Source organism: Urocampus carinirostris, chromosome 16 (genome assembly GCF_059441175.1).
Source record: "Urocampus carinirostris isolate Australia breed hairy pipefish chromosome 16, RoL_Ucar_1.0, whole genome shotgun sequence".
Classification (NCBI taxonomy): Eukaryota; Metazoa; Chordata; class Actinopteri; order Syngnathiformes; family Syngnathidae; genus Urocampus; species Urocampus carinirostris.
In genome coordinates this window covers 28,187,445-28,207,504 of record NC_142364.1, presented here as the reverse complement: position 1 = coordinate 28,207,504, position 20,060 = coordinate 28,187,445, and the positions used below count along the sequence as shown (strand labels likewise).

The following is a 20,060-nucleotide window of genomic DNA, read 5'->3' as shown; positions in this document are numbered from 1 at the left end:
AGCCAGAAGTTATGAACGTCAAGAGGAGGGGCTGTCAGAAGACGTATGAGTGCGTGTGTGTTTCAATTTGATATTTTCTGCTATAAGATTTCATTGGTGAATAGTATGGTAGCTGTCCATATCACTTGTTTTTTGATTATAGTTCATTGTTGATGAAAAATGGTTGATTCCTGTGGTCATAAGTTGAAGTCATGGATGTCTACAGGCCTTTCCACACATTACTCACATTAATTTTTTAGTTTAGTGAAGAACAAGAATGGTGCTAGATAAATAGGTCAGTTATACGATCTCAATGTCTATCCATGTTGTAGATTCGGACTAGTGTAAAATGACAGCTCACTTGGATATAAAAAAAAATGTTGTGTGAGTCATTAATCTTGGTGTGGCACACTGATTTACAAGGAGTTTTGAAAGTGGCACTCCTCACCGAAAAGGTTGCTGACCCCTGCTTTAGACATCAAAGGTAGGGTCAGAAACCTCAAAAAATATCTCTCAACTTAAAAAAGGTTGGAAACCCTTGATATATATACAAACAAATATGACTTGACTTGGTGAAGTGCAACCAAAAAGAGCTAACAAACACAATAAATGTATAATCTATGGAGTCTCAAGGTGACCAAATTGCGACATTTTTTTTTAAAAAGGGGCCCAGCTTTTTGCAAGGTTTCTGGGTACCCATAGGTGCATGAATGAGGACTATTGTGTCAAATCCCTCTAGATGAGGTTCATGTTATGTCAAATTATTGTAACTTTTTGACTAACAAGTATTTTAAAATGCACTCTTATGATACAGGGATTGTACTGGTGCTTGAAATCATTGAAAATGCTTAAAATGTACGCTGTCAAGGTTTGAAAAGTCCTTGACTTGACAGACCACGCATTGAATGAGGAAAAATAAAACGTTTGCTTAAAAGTGACGCCCACACTGCTCTCTGGTGGCTTCGCTTTTCCATTGCATTTCGTCTGCCCTCGTGATCCACGGCAGCACACATTAGTTTGTGTGGCATAGTCATATGAAGCGTTATTGACCCTTTGGGTTGTGCTCAAGTGGTCAGGGGCATGCTACACCTAAACAGCGCACTGTGAACTGTTTATTAGTGCCTGGATTCCGAATAAATTATGGACATTTAATATGGACCATGCAAAAATTAGCGTTTCCAAGTGATAAATTGAAACCGTAGAAAATCTAAGCTTTATAATATTGTTATTTTTTCACCCAACACCTGTGGGGAGAGATTTGTCTCCAAAGTATTAACACATGTATTGTTTAGAATTCAAATCCACAAATTTACTCAAGATCTAAAAAGCATGTCTTGATGAATACAAACACAAGATTAAAATTTGCATATGTTGTAAATTGCAGATGTAGAAAGATGCATGATTCACGCCAGATTTTTTAATGGTACTGGAGGAATGGAAACTTGGCTTTAAAAGTCCTTAAAGTGTGTAGTTTCTCATGCATTGTATGATGAGACGAGGCGTGTTGGTGTGGACAGAGTATTTACTTTCGTGTCACTCGCAGGTAAACCATACCATGCAACTGTAAACATTGGGGTACACGCCGCGCTCGCTCAGTAACAACGTAGCATCATGGGTAATGAAGTTCTTATGTTATTTAGGCACATACATCACAAAAGTGCTTGAATTTTGACATGAAAAGGGTGTGCTAACCATGAAATTTTATGTATTTAAGCTCATTATTTAAATCAATCAATTTTTAGGGGAGCTTCATTAGTTTATTGAAATGCATTGAGCCGCCCAAAAAGTTTGTTTTGCCCATTAGCTCGTTGTGAGAATCCACCTAGTTGCACGACGCATTTCCAAACACCCGTAAATTTTACACCTTCTATATTTTGACTATGAGAAGCCAATCAATCAATATTGGATATATACATAAAATCATTATTATCGTTTAATACATATAATTGGGATTGTTGATTTTCGTAACTCTAAATAACTGCGCTTGCTGACGCAAGTGCTTTTATTTTTATAGAATTTCCGACTCTCCCTGAAAGCACTGTCGTCCTCCAACTTGAACCACAGTGACGTTGCTAGTCGCATGATGGCGGTAGACTGGATTATTTTGAATTTTATCGCGCTTTTCCAGCATTAAACAGGCACAATTTGAAAACGAAATATGTCTCGTCGTGGTTTGGAGATAAACTACTAAAGCATTCAACATGGACTCGATGGTGGGAGACGACCAGACGCTCCCCGTTGATTTTAACGGAAGGTAAAAAAAAGCATGAGAAAAAAAATCCTGATCTTTAGTGTGCTAACGATTAGCATGTCTGCACTCTTCCATTTTAGGGCGAGGCGTACTAAAGCTAACCTAATCTAAATCAAATTGTTCGGATAGTGCCAAACAACTGCATCCGTTTTGTTATTTATTGACTAGTTCCGTGTGTATATGAACAATAAATCGTGCGCCACGTATCGTAGCGACTGATCGCCCCTTGAGTACTTTTCATGGGGCTTTTTTTCCTCCCGTATACTCAGTTTTAGCAAGTTTTTTTGTATTTTTCCTACACATAGTGCGACTGATTTGCTTACATGGATGACAATAAAACGATGCAACGCAGCCACGTTGTAATCATGATATTATTAACATCGCCTGAGCTAATGTCTACCTCACTAGACTGAGCGCTTATTGGCCAACATCATCTGCGTAAATAATGGAAACATCGACGGTTGGGGGCACCCCGCGCGTTGGTTCAGTTGCCATATTGGATGTGAAAATGTTGCTTTAAACTTAAATTTATGTCTTCAATAAACAAGAGAAATGTATTGTGGAGGACCAATTCTGCCACACGTAAGAATAAATGTATAAATACCTACATCTATCCAGTATCTGCACCGCTTATCCTCAGTAGGGTCGCGGAGGTGCTGAAGCCCATCCCAGCTATCTACGGGCAGTGGGCAGGGGACACCCTGAACTGGTTGCCAGCCACTCGCAGGGAACACAGGGACAGACAATTTGCTCGCTCATTCACACCTAGGGACAATTTGGACCGACCAATTAACCAATTATATGCCATATAAATACATGAATACTAAAATAAATCAAGTAATTTCTAAATACAGAAATTTTCACTTAATCGCGGTTCACCTTTACAATTTCACTGCCTCACGGCTTTTTATCATGCATTGTGTCGTGCATTCTGATTGCCTAATCAATCCCAGTAGTATATACTAATATATTATTTAAAAAATCGAGAAAGACTTAGTATACAGTACTTCTGTCTGTTAAACAAATGCTGGGGCCTGTAAAATGGTTTGTTCTCTGGGTTTTTAAGTGTTTTATTGTTTTATTTTATTTACTTTTCAGATTTTGCTTAGATTTTTTATTTTGGAACTTAATCCCAGTAATAAACGAGGGTTCACTGTATGTGACATAAATTTAATTTATTTATATATTAATACCTTTTGTTATTTATCTCCATATTTATTTTGTCGTGTATGTATGAGGGGGCGGGTTAAACTGGCTGAGCTTTTCACTTATTAGTTGATCTACCAGGATGAGGAAAGCAAGAAATTAGTAATTGGTTCGTTCATCACTGATCAATAAACGTGAAAACCCCGGGGAACTAGCCACCTCCTCAAAATAATTAAATATTGTCATGAACAAAAAAAGAATATTCCAAAATTAATTACACAATGAATAAATGTATGAATAAATTGCGTGTATGTAATATTTTCAGGGTTTATGTGATTTATTAATGTGTTCATTTATTCATATGGCATACATCTGTAGATATATATTTATTTATTCCGACATTTATACATTTGGAAGGATTGGTACTCCGTAGTGTACATGTTTGTAGTCTTTACTCACAAGAATTTAAAATATGATTTTATTATGAGTTCCGCAGTAACAGAAGTAAGAATAAAAACGGTATTTGATTATCCATCATCCAAAATATATGTTACATTCTTTGGTAGCACTTGCAGTAAGCAGTAATGATACCACAAGGAACATAGTATATTATTTTTTCATTAACATTTTGTCATCTCCACATTTAAAAATAAATGCTTTGTCTCAATCCCATGCTCACATCATTAGTATATTATTTGTTTAAGCTAATAATATATAATATTATGAAATGCAATAATGGATAGGAATATGTTATGTCTTTGTTCACCTTGTTGTTTTATTTTCCTTTTTAAACAATACACTTTTGATATTCAATTTTACTTTTGCAGGCAAGGTTAATGATAACACAATTGCTTACTTTCTAAATCAGTTCACTTCATGGGGAAAAGATAATATCCTGAAAACAGACGAAACCCTTTATAAAGGCACTTGTTAGTTGGTTGGATCCCTTAACCACTTGGGTCCAGGTTGTAATTACTAGAGGTTGAAATAAATTAACACGAAAAATCATCTCATCTCATTAGCCATACCGCTTATCCTCATTAGGGTCGCGGGGGGGCTGGAGCCCATCCCAGCCATCTGGGACACCCTGAACTGGTTGCCAGCCAATCGCAGGGCACACAGCATGCCAGTTAGAAATCACATCTCCTAGAAAATTACAATGGCCCAAGATATAGTTTCTGAACCACATGGGTGTTTTGTAAACACAAGCAAACCATTCCATGGGGTCCTTGAACACACCACCAGAAAAGCGGTGGGGGCTCAAAATGTATGTCAACACAATTAAATAAATGTCCTCAAATGCACCACTGCTTGGTACATTGAATTAATTAATCACATCTGCCACATCCAATATGGCAAACCCCAAAGCCATTTTGCAACACAGGACTAGCCCACTCATTGAGACATCTATGCGGATGCACCCCCTCCCCCCATACACAACATTGGTGCATTTACTTGTCTTGTTGCTTGTCTCCCGGCTGCTCACTCTCAGTCTCACTGAGGAGTGCACAGTGTACTGACCCGGTAGGTGAAACAGCCTCTTTGAATCCTGCTTTGCTGCTACTACCTCTGCTTTTGTATTTGGTTTCCTTTGGTTTTTAGAGCCATATAGATCCTCTAGATCCATCTTGTCCAAGCATCCTTAACCTTGACTTAAGAAGGACATCCAGGTGGCAAGCATGCTACTAGGGTAATCCAAGATGTTAGCTGATATGCAGGGTGTTAATTACAACAAAACGTGCTACGTTTCCAGCGAATAATGTTGACTTGAGTAAACTGGCTGAAAGGAGATGAGTGGTTAGCTGAAAAGCGAAAAAGAGGAAGTCAGTGTTGTGCTGTTTCTTGTTTAGGGCTTATTTGAAAGGATGTTTCCGCCTAAATCTGCTGCTCACTTTTAAATGTGCTTGTTAATAGCAGCACTAGCGGAGAAATGACAAATGTGGTGTCACATCTTGTTTTGTTGTTTGCTGAAATGTAACACATCAGGTGGCACTCTTCCTCTTCATTTCATTGACACAGGAAGTGTGTGATGACACTTCATCAGTATTAAATCGACACACGGCGGTTCTGGCTCGTCCCTAGTTGTTGCATATAAGGTGGTACCTCTTCATACAAGCCTAATTTATTTCAGGATCTTGTTCATAGCTCAAATTGGTCGTGTAACGAGCACATTTTCCTAGTATTCTATCTATATCTATCTACCTATCTACCTACCTCGCTCCCTCTCTCTCTCTCTCTCTCTCTCTCTCTCTCGCTCTCATATATATCCCTCAAGAGGGGTAACCGACTGCAAGACAAACACATACAACAACAAAGAAAATCAAAAGGGGGGGAAACGGCAAAAACACACACAAGCTTTTTTTTGAACCATGGCCAACCCAAATGCCCAAACACCCAAACAAGTTAGGCACCCAAGATGGTCATGCTTTCGCCCCTCCAGATAAAACGGGACACAAAAAAAGTGGCCGTGTCACTCGGGTCAGTGTGACAACACATTCTTCTGTTCAACAGCAGGGCCCGACAGCTTTCACTGGTTTACCCCTGCCGCATCACACGGGTGACCTACCCATCCCTTAGAACGCGTCCAAACATCCCACTGTCCTTTTACAACACCTCTCTATTCATTCCTATCAGCAACAATTTGCTGTTGGTTTCCTAATGTGAAATAGTTAAAAACTAATTGGCCCGTTCCAGACACCCCAAAAGTATCAAATTGAACAAACCCTTATTAACTGTAAAACACATCTTCCTGATCACTAAAAACAAATTTAAATAGTAATTAAACATAACAAAATACAGTTGTAAGATAAATAAGATGATATTAACGAACTAAAATGTGTGTTTATTTTGAGCACTTACATTGGAGAACGAATGTTTGAGTGTGTTACGGAGAAGGGGGTAAGGAGCAAGGAAGAGTGACTGAGATTGCATACCTGTTAGTTTATACGCGTTCCCCGTATTTTATCTGTTCTTTAATCATTTCAACTTCTGTATGCCGTATAACAATTTGTATACAGCATTTTAAGTTTTTTTTTTTTTTTTTTTTTAAAGACTGATCTCTTCTTTCCCGTTTAAGTCTAATCTAGATCGTCTCGGTCATTGGTAGCAGACGACGATGTCATCATGGATTATTTAATACTGTCTTGTATTTTACATAGTCTTTTTTGCTGTAAGTAAATAGGTGTTGCGTTGTTTTTGTATGGTTTATTACTGCTAAAACAGGAGGATTTGCAATAAATGGTAAGGGGAGCAATTGACAGGGATTGGCAGGAATGAGATCGAGACTGTTGATATTACTTAAGCAGTTAGTGTTCACCTAAAATTAACTTTACTGTAATTTCAAATGAACGTGCACACAAAACATTTTCACAGCACAATTTTTTATTGCCTGTAGTAGTTTGCATGGGTAAACCAGACGAGCTGATGGTGGCAGTGAGCAGTCCTAAGTGATCTCGAACACTCTCTAGTGGTAGCCTCTGGGAATGCTCGTGATCTGTATATTCCTTCATATAGCAAGCAACATTTTTGTTGCAAATAAAACTCGTATACCGAGAGTTCATGTTTGGGGGGAGCTCTTAGAAAGAGGTACCACTGTAGTGGGCAAAAGTTGCGACAGATGCTGAAGAAAGCCCCATGCCACATGATCAGTTTTGTTCCCCAAGGGTCAGGCGTTACGGGTCACAACTCACGAGTGTCAAAACACACATTGGCGTCTAAACTTGAATTACTTTTTTTTTTTACAGTTTCCTGTTACTCCAAAGTGATGCATTGTGTTTCTTGTGTTGTGTCGCAGTGGTCTGATAACAGTACACTTTTGTCCTTGCATCAAACCAAACAGTGTTGTGTCTCAAATTTGAGAGCTGCCAATGACACATGCTGTGTCCGTCACTACCAGTGAGGAGTGAGCGAGAGCTCTGTAATGCAAATGAAGCAAGAGTCATTCTAGAGCTATTTCTGGAGAGTGTCCGTAGGGCTCTGTGAATCTATGCAGCGTGAGTAACACAAACAGAGCTCCTTTGACTTAAAAAGAGAGAGAGAGAGAGAGATAGAAAATGCTACGCTCCAGCATGTACGCAGCTGTGGTATGATGCCAGAGCCGAGTGATCGCCGCCCTGTGATTCTGCTCACCAAATGATTTCATCCTCAGCTGTGGCCTCCCTGACTCCCTAAATGCAGGCGGCAGCTCCACTGAGGGCGTTATGACAGGTAAAAGTTTTTTTTTCTCTCTGTTGACGTCTAGTTTCCCTTGTGTGTTCATTAACCTCACTTGCTTCAAAACATGAGCAAAATGTCCCAAGGCTGTTTTGTATGTCTCTTATGATTTTCTCTCCAAGTTCTGTACGGACACATACCGTTAATATTGACTTGTATACGTTTATCTTGATTTAGATTGTTATTAACAGTAAATAAGACAAATATTAGGTGAATTTTGTGAAGTACATTCAGTGATCAACTGCCAAGTCTGTAACCAAAGCAGTCTGAAATCAAACAGTTTTGATTACTGACGTTTTTCGTTTTTAACATTTTTAACAACTAACGTTTAACCTTTCAGGCTGGATGCATATATTGTCAAATATGTTTGTCAGGTAAAGTCTGGCAAATGCTTAAGCTCTCTTTCATTAGCATTATTCAGTTATCCAAAACTGTATTGGCTTTAATATGAGTTGAATCTTACCGAGACGTTTTAAGACTTCGTTCAACTCTCCGACATGCTTTCTTTATAAATGTTAGTGCATCACAGAGGTACTGCCACGATATCAAATTTATTTCTAAAGCATTTTTCAGGCTATGAATTGCCATCCATGCAGTGTAAAATAATACAATAAAATCCCCTCCTTTATATCTTTCCAAAAAACTAAAACACATAATATAGACCCTCACAAGAGTAAAAATACAATTAAAGAAAAAAACTGTAATAGAAATAAAATATGACGAGGCACAGACTAACTATGTGAAGAAAGGGATTTGAGGGAGGGCTATCCACACTGATTGGGATGCTAGTAAATGGCCTAAGGATTTCAGCCAGAAATCTAAAACTATAAAGTAAACAACTGCAGAACAAAACGTAAAAATGTGAAGTAAAAGTAAAGTATAATACAGTAATATAAGTTAAACAAATCAAAGCTAAATAAAAATGATCAGTCAAAATCCATATTTAAAAAATGCGTCTTGAGCCTCCTTTTAAAAATATCACGTGTCCTCGCAGACCTCAAGTCCTTTGGCAGACTCTTCGGTAGTTGAGGACCGAGTTGTTGACAAAATTCTACAACTTAGGATATCCATCTCGGGATATGAAAGATCTGCTTTGGAAACTTTGCATACACCTTTTTATTCGCTTTAGAAGTTTTTGTACGCGTAATTGATCTTGGCGCCATAATTTTTGTATGTTACCGCTTAAGTCGAAACGTACGCTACCGAGCATGAGTGACTTTCCGCAGAAATTATAATCGTGTACTATGCCTCACGCTTTTGGGAAATCTTGTCCTGGTGACAATTCCTATTCATATTATCGATTTTTGTCAAAAACATCGACATATTTCCTGTACTCCATTTTGTTTGTGCATACTGATTGTTTTGTCTCATACCACGTGGTTCACACAAGAAATGTTCCAACTTTTATGCACTCACACTTAAATACAAAGAATGTATTTCTTGGTCCATGTGATGGTTTGGGTTATGCACAAATGCTTTCATGACTTAAGACTGCAGCACAATTTCTAAACACTTTTACATAATGTGCAAGTATTTAGAAAAAAAACACACAGGAATCTTCACCATGCATTCCCGGTGCAAGTATAAACCTAACTTACCGATTTGCTGTTGTCTCAACAGCGCCCTCCTGTACTGGAAAGATGTCTCTCATCCAAGCCCTCACCATGAAGGACTATGAAAATGTAAGTAGCTTGGATTTGCTGTAGTTGGGCAACAAGATGGTTTGTTGTTGTTGTTGTTTTTTTTTTTTTTTCAGGAACTGCCCTTTTGTAGTTTCTTTTGTGAGTCAGTAAATCTGATTAGACAAATTCTGATGACAAAATAGTGAGGTTTAGCACATCATACAGTTCACGGATCCCTTAACCACATGGGTCGTCAGGGCACCAATGAGGACGCAACCCTGGACAGCCTTCTCTACTGTTGACGGTCCCTGGCCTGTTCTTGGGTCATGGCAAAGTTGGCACCAGTCCATTTCTTAATCTTGTCCGCTCGGTTCTTTTTCGTTCTTCCTCTCTGACTGCGCCCTCGTACTGTGCCCTGGAGAATTAGCTTGGCCAGTCCTGTTGATCTTGTGACGTGACAATACCACTAAAGTTTGAGTCTGCACACACAAAGTCCTGCTCCCTCTGATGGTGTTGCGCACGTTTGTCAAGTAGCTGATGCCTAGAAGTTTCCTGGTGCGATGCATCTTACTGGCCTGGATTTTCTTTTCCAATTTTGCTATGAGAGTTCATGTCTCGCAAGCGTAGAGGAAGATGGAAGTAACCAGCGCTTGCATAAGTCCGATCTTTGAATTCACTGCTATGTTCTTGTCACTCCAGGTGGATTTAAGTCTCGCAAGTGCGGCTCTGGTCTGAGCTATTCTGGCCATGATTTCTGATTACACTTTTTTTACTTAACCTAGTACTCAGCACATGGGAACACACTGATATGCCAACTATCTATACTAGTCGTACCTTTGATACATAACATTTCCCCCAAAAAACAATGCTAGATCATTACTAGTGGTGCCAAAGTTAAGAAAACCCAGGGTTCAGATCTCATCTCATTTAACCATTGTGTTTTCTCATTTTGAGTACCATTTTGGTACTTTTCTATACAACTTACATGGAAATTTGAAATTAAACAACATTTCATTTTTTTCAACTGTTCGGACCAATTATTTTATGCACCGCTCATTCTCACCAGGGTTGCGGGAAAGCCGTAACCTTTAAAGTTAAATGTAATATAATTTAGGGGGATTTTCTGGGCTGTAACAACACAGTGGCAGGTCATTTTGACCCGAGGACAACAGTAAGGTTATTGTAAACAGGCAAGCATACAAATTGGTAACCAAACTGTGTAACACATGGCTTGTGTCTGCACTCATTTGATGCAAGAATTAGGACGGAGGATCTAAGGATGATCCCACTTAGTTCTTATTTATTTTCTGTTTTGTTTTACTTTTTCTTTCATTCCATTTTTTATTTAGTTGTGTTTTTGTCTGTTCTAGTGTTCTTACAAATGATTGACACATCTAAATAGTCAAAATTTGTTGAAAGCATGTTGAAGCATACATTTATTATGGTTTTATCACTCTTGCTTTTGTTTGGAAGTAGGTTTCAAGTAAGCATCATCTGGAATATGCTGGCCGCTAAAAAATAGCCCCCAGGGGTAGACACCCATCACTTAGGTTATGCAAACAGCAGGGAAAAAAACGCGCACTCTTTATATTTACTAGTTGGCTAGCTAGGTCGCACAAGTGTGAAACGGTTATAGACTATATAAGTCAAGTAGTGTGGTGTTATGCTTCACCTAAATCTCACTAAACCATTTATGGATATTTGTGGTTGTTTCTGAGCATGTGTGAGACAAATTACCCTCGGACATTTTAGATAGAACTGCATTGCTGCTGGTTTGCATGACAAAGTGTTTTATGTAGTGGAAGAGGGCAGACTGCAGCCTCAACCCCCAGCCCCTCCCCCACTTCCCATTTCCAGATGCAGTCTACTCCTGCCCCGCAGCACAATGATGCACAGTTGCAAGCAAGCATGATGACAGCTTTCATTCATGATTTTAACAGTCCCAAACATACAGTTGTTTGTACTTGATTCACCACCTCTAGTTGTTTTTTCAACCCTTCATTACAAAATCAGGACATTTGGCCAATGTATGATAAAATGTTAATCTTTTGGTTTTGCTTTTGTTTGAAGCAAATCACCGCGTTTAAGAAGGAGAATTTCAACCTCAAGCTGCGCATTTACTTCCTGGAGGAGCGCATGCAGCAGAAATGTGATGACTCCACAGAGGACATATACAAAACGGTGCGATATCTCCATACCAAATGCAGTTCATTTTTACTTCAAAATGTATTTTTCAGTAGTTGAAGAAAATTAATTGAACTTTCTGAATAAAAAAACCCCAAAAGGTTAAAATTCGACCTCATACTGGTAAAAAATTTTTTTTATTTTTTTTGGGGGGGGTAAAAATTTAGATTTGAATATAATTTTTGAATCATCCACCTTAATGAGTGCAAACATAGCTTCGATCCATTGGAGGGAGGCTGCCACATTGGGTTCCAAAGTTTGGCGAAAAGATCAGATAATCAGGGAAAAAGAGATTGATGAAATGAAATGATCTGCATTTATATAGCGCTTTTCAACTCAAAACTTCCCAAAGCGCTTTACAGTGTGCTTCACTGATTGTATCAAATCGATTAATCAGCCTCGAATCCGATACCTCAGCAATACTGGAAGACAAAGGACCCATCCATCTTTTCTTATTAGAATCTGTCTAATATACTTGCAGACATCTAAAAATACTGTACGTATTATTAATAGTTTTGAATTTGTTTATAAATATACCCTTTTATTGTTTTTTTTTTTTTTTGAGACACTCTGAAATAAAGAAAATATAACATGTCCCTTTTTTTAAGCACTAATTATGATATGTATTGAAAATCTCAATCGATTAGGGCTAGCTTATAACTGTTTCTGTTTTTGCATTCAATTTGCGAGGTATCTTGAGTAATCAAATACATGAGGAAACGCAAATACAGAAAAATGCTTAATTGAAGCCATATTTTTTATGGGTGACAAGAGTGGCACCAAAACAAAATTATGTTAGTAGGTCCATGGATACCATATGTTTTCATTGTTTTTACAATTTTCGTGTTCTTTTCCTGATAGAACATTGAGTTGAAAGTGGAGCTGGAGTCCATGAAGCGGGATCTTGCAGAGAAGCAGGAGCTGCTTGTGTCTGCATCGTAAGTGATCCTCCACCTCCCAGATTTGTAAAAATCTGAAACATAGGGATGAGCTCAGCCACGTTTGCCGATGTACTGACAGCAAAGCGTTGGAAAGTCTGGCTGGTCGAGAGACGGGAGAGACGCGCCATGTCCGAGAACAGGCGCAGAGAGACTTGGACGCGCTCCGGGAGTCTTTCAACCGAAGGATTTCAGAGCTTGAAGAAGTGAGTTGTAATATCCCGGGCTTTGTTCGTCAAAGCCTAGTGCAGGATGTGCAGACGATAACCGCACTTTTCGGGCTATAAGCCTTCCCCCAAACCCCCAAATTGGAATTGCAATACTGTATTTTAGTGGTCCCCAACAATTTCTGTACCACGGACTGGTTTGATGTCTGACAATATTCTCGTGGCCAAGCCCAATCATGAGATCGACAATGTGGCACCGCGACTAAAAATAGTGTGATGACAAAAAAAAGGGTTTTGCCTTTTCATATGTTGTCTGTATCCTTGGTGGCTTAGGGTATAGGATCAGGTGCTCGCCCACCTGCTATGCAGGTTCGATTCAATTGGCATCCACATTTTGCAATTTTGCTAAGACATATTTTCCGTCAGATCAATGAATGCACAAGTATGGTACTTATTTATTTGTAGTGCAACCCTAGCCCTAACTGTAGTTTTAGTCTATGTGCCCTATAGTCCAGATCACCTTATATATGAAAAGAAATTGCGGTGCGTCTTATAATCCGGTTCGCATTACAGTGTGGAGAATTTGGTAAATGATTGCTTACCTCATGACTATCTACTGTGTTGCATCAGTGTCTGCGAACAGCTGAAGACGAGGTAGAAAAGATGGCAGCCATCGCTGAGCAGGAAAAGCTAAAAAACATTAACATGGAGAAGCAGCTCCAATCCATGGGACCGCCTGGCCCCCGAGCTCCTTCGCCTGCTGAACACACACAAGACCTGCAGCAGGCTCTGCAGGAAAAAGACAAGTAGGAATGAAGAGCAAGATTAGTTCTCATTTCGAGGTCTGTTGATGTTTCATTGTTGTATCCCCACTCAGCGTCATTGAGCAGCTGAGGATCACGTTGAAGAACCAAGAAGCTCAAATCCGTGAAAGCAACGACAGGCACAGAGAGTTGGACGCGTTGTCATCTGACCATGTCAAAAAGTTGACTGATGAAGTTCAGGTATGGCTTTCTTGTTATGGCCAAAATTAGCCTCTATCTTCACCCCGACTGTATTTGTTTTGACCTTCAGGCCCTGAGCGATGAATTACGCAGCGAGAAGAGCAAGATCAAACCAGACCACCAGGTTTGTGGTTTTTAGATATTCCGAAAGTTGTTTTTCAAATTTCAAGTGAACTAGGTATTGAAGCGTGCATAAATAAACATCTTGTTTCACTGGTAGATGATTTTGTTCATTTTAAATTCTTCTTCTTTGTTTACCACACTTAACATGTTGTCTTAATACCAAATATACACACACACACACACTTAAACTAATATTTTGAACATTTTTTGTGTAAAAATTCTGAATATTTTGATCAATCAATGCATAAGTATAGTTCGTATTTATTTCTAGTGCAACCCTTAATATAGTTTTTAATTCTATGTGCTGTACTAGTTTGGTGTACTTTCAATATGATAAAAATATCACAAAAGACTAATCTGTTTTTGTTTAAAATAAAAGAAGTACTGTATAATAAAAACAAAATGTAAAAATAATACAAAATACTGAAATTGTAACCTATTTTTCTAATTTAAGAAAATCAGTTATTTGGTAGAGGGCAATTTTATGCCTATTTTTAGTGTTTTTTTTTGTTTTGTTTTTGTTGTTTTGTTGTTGTTTTTTATATTTATTTTCCTGAAATAAACCGGAAAACAAATATTCACCATTAACTAAATTATCCACCAGTGGTAGAATGTTCATAATGTAGATACTATTTTATATATTTTGCTTTATTTTTCTAACTTTTTGCAGTGTGGTACATTTAAATGTTAACTTTGCTAATCACCATCAAAGAATATCTTAAAGCATTGCTCTGTTGATATTACAGCTCTTAAAATAATTATTGGATTATTAGATCAAAGAAATACATTGAACACAATCTATTTAGATGATATATAATTACCATTTAAGACAGAGGAAACATTATTTTAATGTATTTAGTGCCATTAAGGCGTTTTGAAGCCAATTAATTATTTGAAACGGAGTATCATGTTAAGTAAGTCACAGTATCACCGCAAAAAAAAGCTAATTTTAGAAAATCCCGACGCACTACATATCAAAGTGAGCAATGGGACTTACCAGCACCTGGTAGACTTTTTGTGTATGTTTTGTCCGCTTTTTTACATACATTATAGAGGTTTTATGTGAATTTAAATCATGTATTTAGAATTTTAGGTGGAATGTTCCGTTGCCACGATCTCTCCCACAAAACATACCCTCTTGAAAGCGTGTACTGCACTTGTTAAGTTATTTTAAAGGTCAACGATGCTTACATGACTGACCTTTAGAGTACTCAGCAATGAATATGTCCACTCTTTACTCACACAACTTTACATATACGACATGCTGGACTCATTCATTGCGAAGTTCATGGCCCATTAAAAGGTCTTTGCAGCGAGTCTCCGGTCACAAAGTTCAAACTGGATTACCAGGCTGTCTGGACTTAGTTATTTATGTCCGTCCATTTATTTATTTATTTTTTTTAAAAAGAAGACTGGCTTACCACAAAATATCTGCTGCATTGTGTGGTGTATTACTCCCCATCATGGTTGGTGTGAAACGGAGGTTGGATTGACAAAAGCTCTTCAGGTGTAATTGGATATGTGACAAGTAAGTGCTTAAGTAAATCCACCATCAGGAAAACGAATCAAAAAACTCAAGTCTCAATTGAGCTTCTGCCTTCTCCAAGGCTGGTCATATCTGTTTGCATTGTGGCACCATGGAAAAGCTTTTTCAGAGGTGGACCACTGTTAGCCATCACAAAGAGTAGCCACAGAGGATTTGACCTGATCTACTGCATTGGATGTGAGTGGAACAGAGGTAGAAGTGGGGATTATTTAGGGCTTAGGGCTTACAGTGCTCTATAATCATTCATTCTCTCCTGTGCTCGGCAAAATGATGGGTTGCTGTTCCAAGCCTCGTTAGGTATGGCCATTTCGGACCTCTTTTACATGGAATAATCCACAATGCGTTGATTGACGGCGACATGAAGGACTCGTGTCGAATATGCAGCGGACGACTAGTTGGCAACCAGTGTCGCTGGATCTTCAGTCCTGCTGCAAAAAAGAAGCTGCAGATTATTTTGTCGCATGTGCTCGAACGGGAGATCATCCGCGACGGCCGAGGGGAGTTCCTGTGCGGTAAATGCGTATTTCAACTAGAGAAAGTGGTTCAGTGTGACGTAAACCTCAGCCAGCTGCAGGAACAGCACAACAGCAAGGTGCAGAAAATACAAGCGGAAAAAGCGCACCTCATCCAGTGTATCATCCACGTTTACAATAAACACAACCCCGACCAGGAAAAAAGCGACGAAGAGAGCGTCCACTCCAAGACGCCACTCAGGTCGTCCGGGGCAGGCAGTTTTGACGATGAGGCTGCGAGCCTGATACCCGATGACCCACAATCACCCAGCGAGAGCAGCAGTATTCCCCGCATGAGAAGATGTGTGAGTTTGGACAGACTCGTGGGTAAAGGATTGTTGTCGGGGCGTTCAAGTCTCAAAAAATGGAGGATGGGATCAAGTGTGGGGTTGGACAGACCTATGAAGAATTTTGGTCTGCGGGGCTCTCGTGGCACCTCTCAGAGCATGTACCTGGACCTAGTCCATTACAAGGGCTCGTTTCCTAAATCTGGATTTAAAGGTCGTTCCGCGTCATTGCAGTCCCTTAATCGTGACTTGGACATTCCAGAATCCTCAATCCGTCAGACGAAAGTCAGACCACCTAGGACATTCTTCAGAAATGCCACCACCAGTGATCTGGCAGCAAAGGCTCAAGCTAAAACGATCCTTCGCCGATCACCACAGCAGCCATCGGTGATCGCTGACTTGATCCAGATTTTGCGCTGTCTCAGCAAGCAAGGAGTCTCAGTCCCGGGCGGAAGCCGCATTCCGGTTTTGAAAAGGTTTAATGTCAGTGCTCTGCATGCCTATAACAAGCGGGTACGCAGAGAGGCTCAATGTAAATCTCTGCATGACCTAACCGAAGAATTTGATGATCGATACATGCCTGCCACAGCAGAGGTAGATCTGACATCAGAATTAGAAGATGGATACTGGTTGTAAGGTTAGGTATTATTTTTATTTTATTTTTCTTTGTTTTATAGAGCGAAGTTCTTCGACTGGAGTCTGTCAACAAACTACTGACTGAAAACCTTACCAAGGTTAAAAGCGCCCATGAGAGTATCACAAAGATGTTAGAAGAAGCCCAAACGGATGGCAAGGTAATGTGAGATTCAGACATACAGAAGGTCAAAGTCTGCAGAATAATGAATGTAATTGATGCAGAGTGTTTGTCACTCCCAGTTAAAAATGAGATTTCAATACTAACATAATTTAGGATCATCATAGGATATTGGAATTTTACTCTGTACAATATTAGTGAATGTTTCTTCTTGCTTTCAATTAGTCTTCATTAAGTCTAGTAGCTCTCTGTTGTGGTGACTTCGACTTGCCTTTTTACTTAAAATAATAAATAAAACTGAGAAATTGGACCGTGTGCATGGTTTAAACAATGGACCACTTAGGTAACTTTTCACTGAGACCCTTTTTCAGTTTTGTGCTTCCCCATTAAAACCTCCAACCTATGTTTGTTTGCAGACCATGTCCGATGAACTCCAAACAGAGAAGGAAAACAGCTTGAAGCGGGACAAAACTATTCAAGGGCTCACACAAGTCCTCAGAGAAAAAGACAAAGAGGTGAGACTTTTATATATATATATATATATATATATATATATATATATATATATATAAAATATGTTTTTCTTTTTGTGAATTCTAATTTGTCAATGAGTCACATTTGTCCCTTTCGGCTTTGCACAGATTGCTGAGTTGCGCCGTGAGATTGAGGACCGGGATGATGCTCTCGCCACAGCCAGTGAGATGGCACGCAAGGCGCAGATGCAGAAATGTCAGGCAAGTTGTGTCCTTTCTGGCAAGGTGAGATTTATGCAACGATGATCTTAGATCTTAGTCCAGTAGTGTCATCCGTTTTGTCCTTCAGGGAGCCGAGGAGCACAAAACAGAGCTTTTCCAGCTCCAGGACGAGCACCACGCTAAGGTGCTCGAAGCCCAAAAGCTACAGCGGGCCCTGAACCGAAGGGAGCAGGAGCTGGGTGACTTGCAGCAGGCAAAGGAGCAGCTGGAGGTGGAGCTGGAAGACCTGCAGCAGCAGAAGAAGAAAGGGGACAAAGCCTTGAATGTGAGATTACACTGGGATTTGGGAACTGTGTATAAAGTCATTTTGGAAGGTTAAAAAAACTTATCGAGAAGAATATAATTGTCCTTATTTTATTTGATATCAAAGTGGCGAAACATTGTATACGAAAAGATGAAACGTAGCGTAAACATATAATAAATACTTTATTATATTTACTTTGTCATCTAATGACTCAACACATCAGTTGGGTTGAGCGAGGGGGCTGGGAATCCCCTCCTCTGTAGCAATCTCCCAGAAAGAGTCAGGAATGTGTTCTTGACCCTAGCCACCTCCCACTAGGGGGATATGGCTCCGGTGTATATATATATATATATATATATATATATATATATATATATATACATTACTCAAAATATTTTGATAGATAGATAGATACTTTATTCATCCAGCAGCATGTTACATTTGGCATAAAATATTACACATAATATAATATAATATATATATAGTAGAGGATAGAGGTTAAATGTTAAATGTTGTTCTCTACAGGATCTGAACAACCAACTGAAAAAACTAAGCGGGGAGATCGAGGAGAAGGAAAATACTCTAGAGCAACAGTACCAGGAGCTGTTGGATCAAACCAAAAGAAAAATGCACGCCCACGAAGTCACCATCCAGCGGCTAACATCCACCTTAGCTGATAAGGAGCAGCAGTTGCAGGTGACCTAATTGTACTGATTTACATTAAAAAAAAAACATCCATTATGTACTTTTTAAAACATTCTTTGGGGGTTTTGTTTTAGGAATACATGAACATTGTCAGAGATTTTGAGCAAAATAAGAGTCCGGCAGGAAATGAAAGCGTGCTCGCAAAATTGCGGCGAAGACTAAAAGAAAAGGAAAAGGCGCTGGAGGTTGGTGTTGTTCCTGAATCTAACATTTATTTTAACAAAACAATAATATAACACACACACTTATTTTTTTATATATCTTCCATGAAGAATCACAATGCCCGTTCCAACTATGTATCGCTATACACTTCTGTATTGTACAGTATTGCCCCATTTTTGGAAGCAGCATCTCTATGTCAATTTTGTGAGATTCTGTTGTTTATAGTCACAAAGACCGTCAGACTATAACTTGACGTCAAGCTGCAACTTTATTTTTTGTGTGTGTGTTTTTTTTTTTTTTTTTTTTTTTTTACCTCTGGTTACTCAGCAAGCACTCGATGAGAGATTTGCTGCAGTTGAAGAGAAGGACAACGAAATCCACCAGCTACAGCTGTCGCTCAGGGAAAAAGAGAGAGATCTGGCGAGGCTCAATAATTTGCGATCGCATAACGAAGAAATGATTAACGTAAGATATTTGATAAGTAAACTATTAAGTATGCTTCACACCAGGGGTCTCCAACATATGTGTGATTTTCCAATATTTTTTAGTGGTTGTCTGAGTCTATTTAATCATACTTCCAATAATTAACCTGGTCATATCACAGCATTAACGTGATAAATTGTTTGAGAAATGTGTATCAAACTGAGTGCCCTTTGCGCTAAACTGCGTGCCCTTTGCGCTATTTATTACAAAAAAGTAGCTGTCGGCTCGAAAAGGGTTGGAGGCCCCTGCTCTTTACCATAAAAATTGAAATATGTTTCTCCTTTAAACTGCTTCATACATCCCAACAGAGTTTTGATAGTCTGATCAAGGAAAAGGATGTCGAACTGCAGCACCTTGCAAACACACTGAAGAACCTAGAACGGGCCAAGCAAGAAATGGAGGACAACCTGAACAGGTCGATGAGAGAGAAAGACTCCATCATTACCCAGCTTCAACTGTCCCTCAACGGAAAGACCAAAGATTTGGAGGTCAGTCCACGGGATGCTCATGGCTATCGCTTGAGCTCTTCGTCATCCAACTCCAGCCTCTCATCTTTTCGCAGGAGTTGTCCGAATCTGTGCTAAGCCAGTCAGAAAGTCACACGCGGCACTTGGCCGAGCAGATGGGCCAGAGGTTAAAGGTGAACGAGGCCATGCTGGCTGAGGCGGTGAAAGCTAGAGAAAGGCTTGTTGCCGACAATGAGGCTGCCGTGGAAGGACTGCTTGCGACAATTAATAGCAAGGATCAACTCATTAAGGTTAATTACAAAAAGCTTCTGATTACTGAATTTTCCGAACTATTTAGGTGCACCTAAAGACCCCAAATTGACCATGAATTTGAATGTGCACCTTATAATCCGGTTTGCCTTGTGTGCATAAAATTTAATATGCATACCGGAGTATTATTATTTTTGTGTAATTATGTATCAGTCAATATTTATCGCTTACCACAATTGTGTAACAATGGTGGCAACATGGATTAAACCG

General features: G+C 39.2%; 1 protein-coding gene across 6 annotated transcripts in view; it reads left to right on the top strand.

The window, feature by feature from the left end:
• Positions 1 to 2,037: 2,037 nt before the first annotated feature.
• The window catches only part of cdk5rap2 (CDK5 regulatory subunit associated protein 2), a 47,859-nt gene continuing 29,836 nt past the window's right edge, over positions 2,038 to 20,060 (top strand). For 3 of the 6 annotated variants that reach the window (XM_088320144.1, XM_088320143.1, XM_088320141.1), the window contains exons 1-10: positions 14,135 to 16,565; positions 16,649 to 16,765; positions 17,142 to 17,240; positions 17,367 to 17,483; positions 17,548 to 17,745; positions 18,250 to 18,420; positions 18,504 to 18,614; positions 18,919 to 19,056; positions 19,383 to 19,562; positions 19,637 to 19,831. In XM_088320144.1, coding sequence (XP_088176270.1) covers positions 15,531 to 16,565; positions 16,649 to 16,765; positions 17,142 to 17,240; positions 17,367 to 17,483; positions 17,548 to 17,745; positions 18,250 to 18,420; positions 18,504 to 18,614; positions 18,919 to 19,056; positions 19,383 to 19,562; positions 19,637 to 19,831 — 2,361 coding nt within the window. In that variant the 5' untranslated portion in view covers positions 14,135 to 15,530. Of the gene's footprint in view, positions 2,234 to 4,868; positions 4,901 to 7,523; positions 7,583 to 9,208; positions 9,271 to 11,280; positions 11,392 to 12,255; positions 12,333 to 12,414; positions 12,539 to 13,129; positions 13,306 to 13,376; positions 13,504 to 13,573; positions 13,628 to 14,134; positions 16,566 to 16,648; positions 16,766 to 17,141; positions 17,241 to 17,366; positions 17,484 to 17,547; positions 17,746 to 18,249; positions 18,421 to 18,503; positions 18,615 to 18,918; positions 19,057 to 19,382; positions 19,563 to 19,636; positions 19,832 to 20,060 lie in introns of those variants that run through there. The other 3 variants (XM_088320146.1, XM_088320145.1, XM_088320142.1) reach the window with 3 other exon arrangements.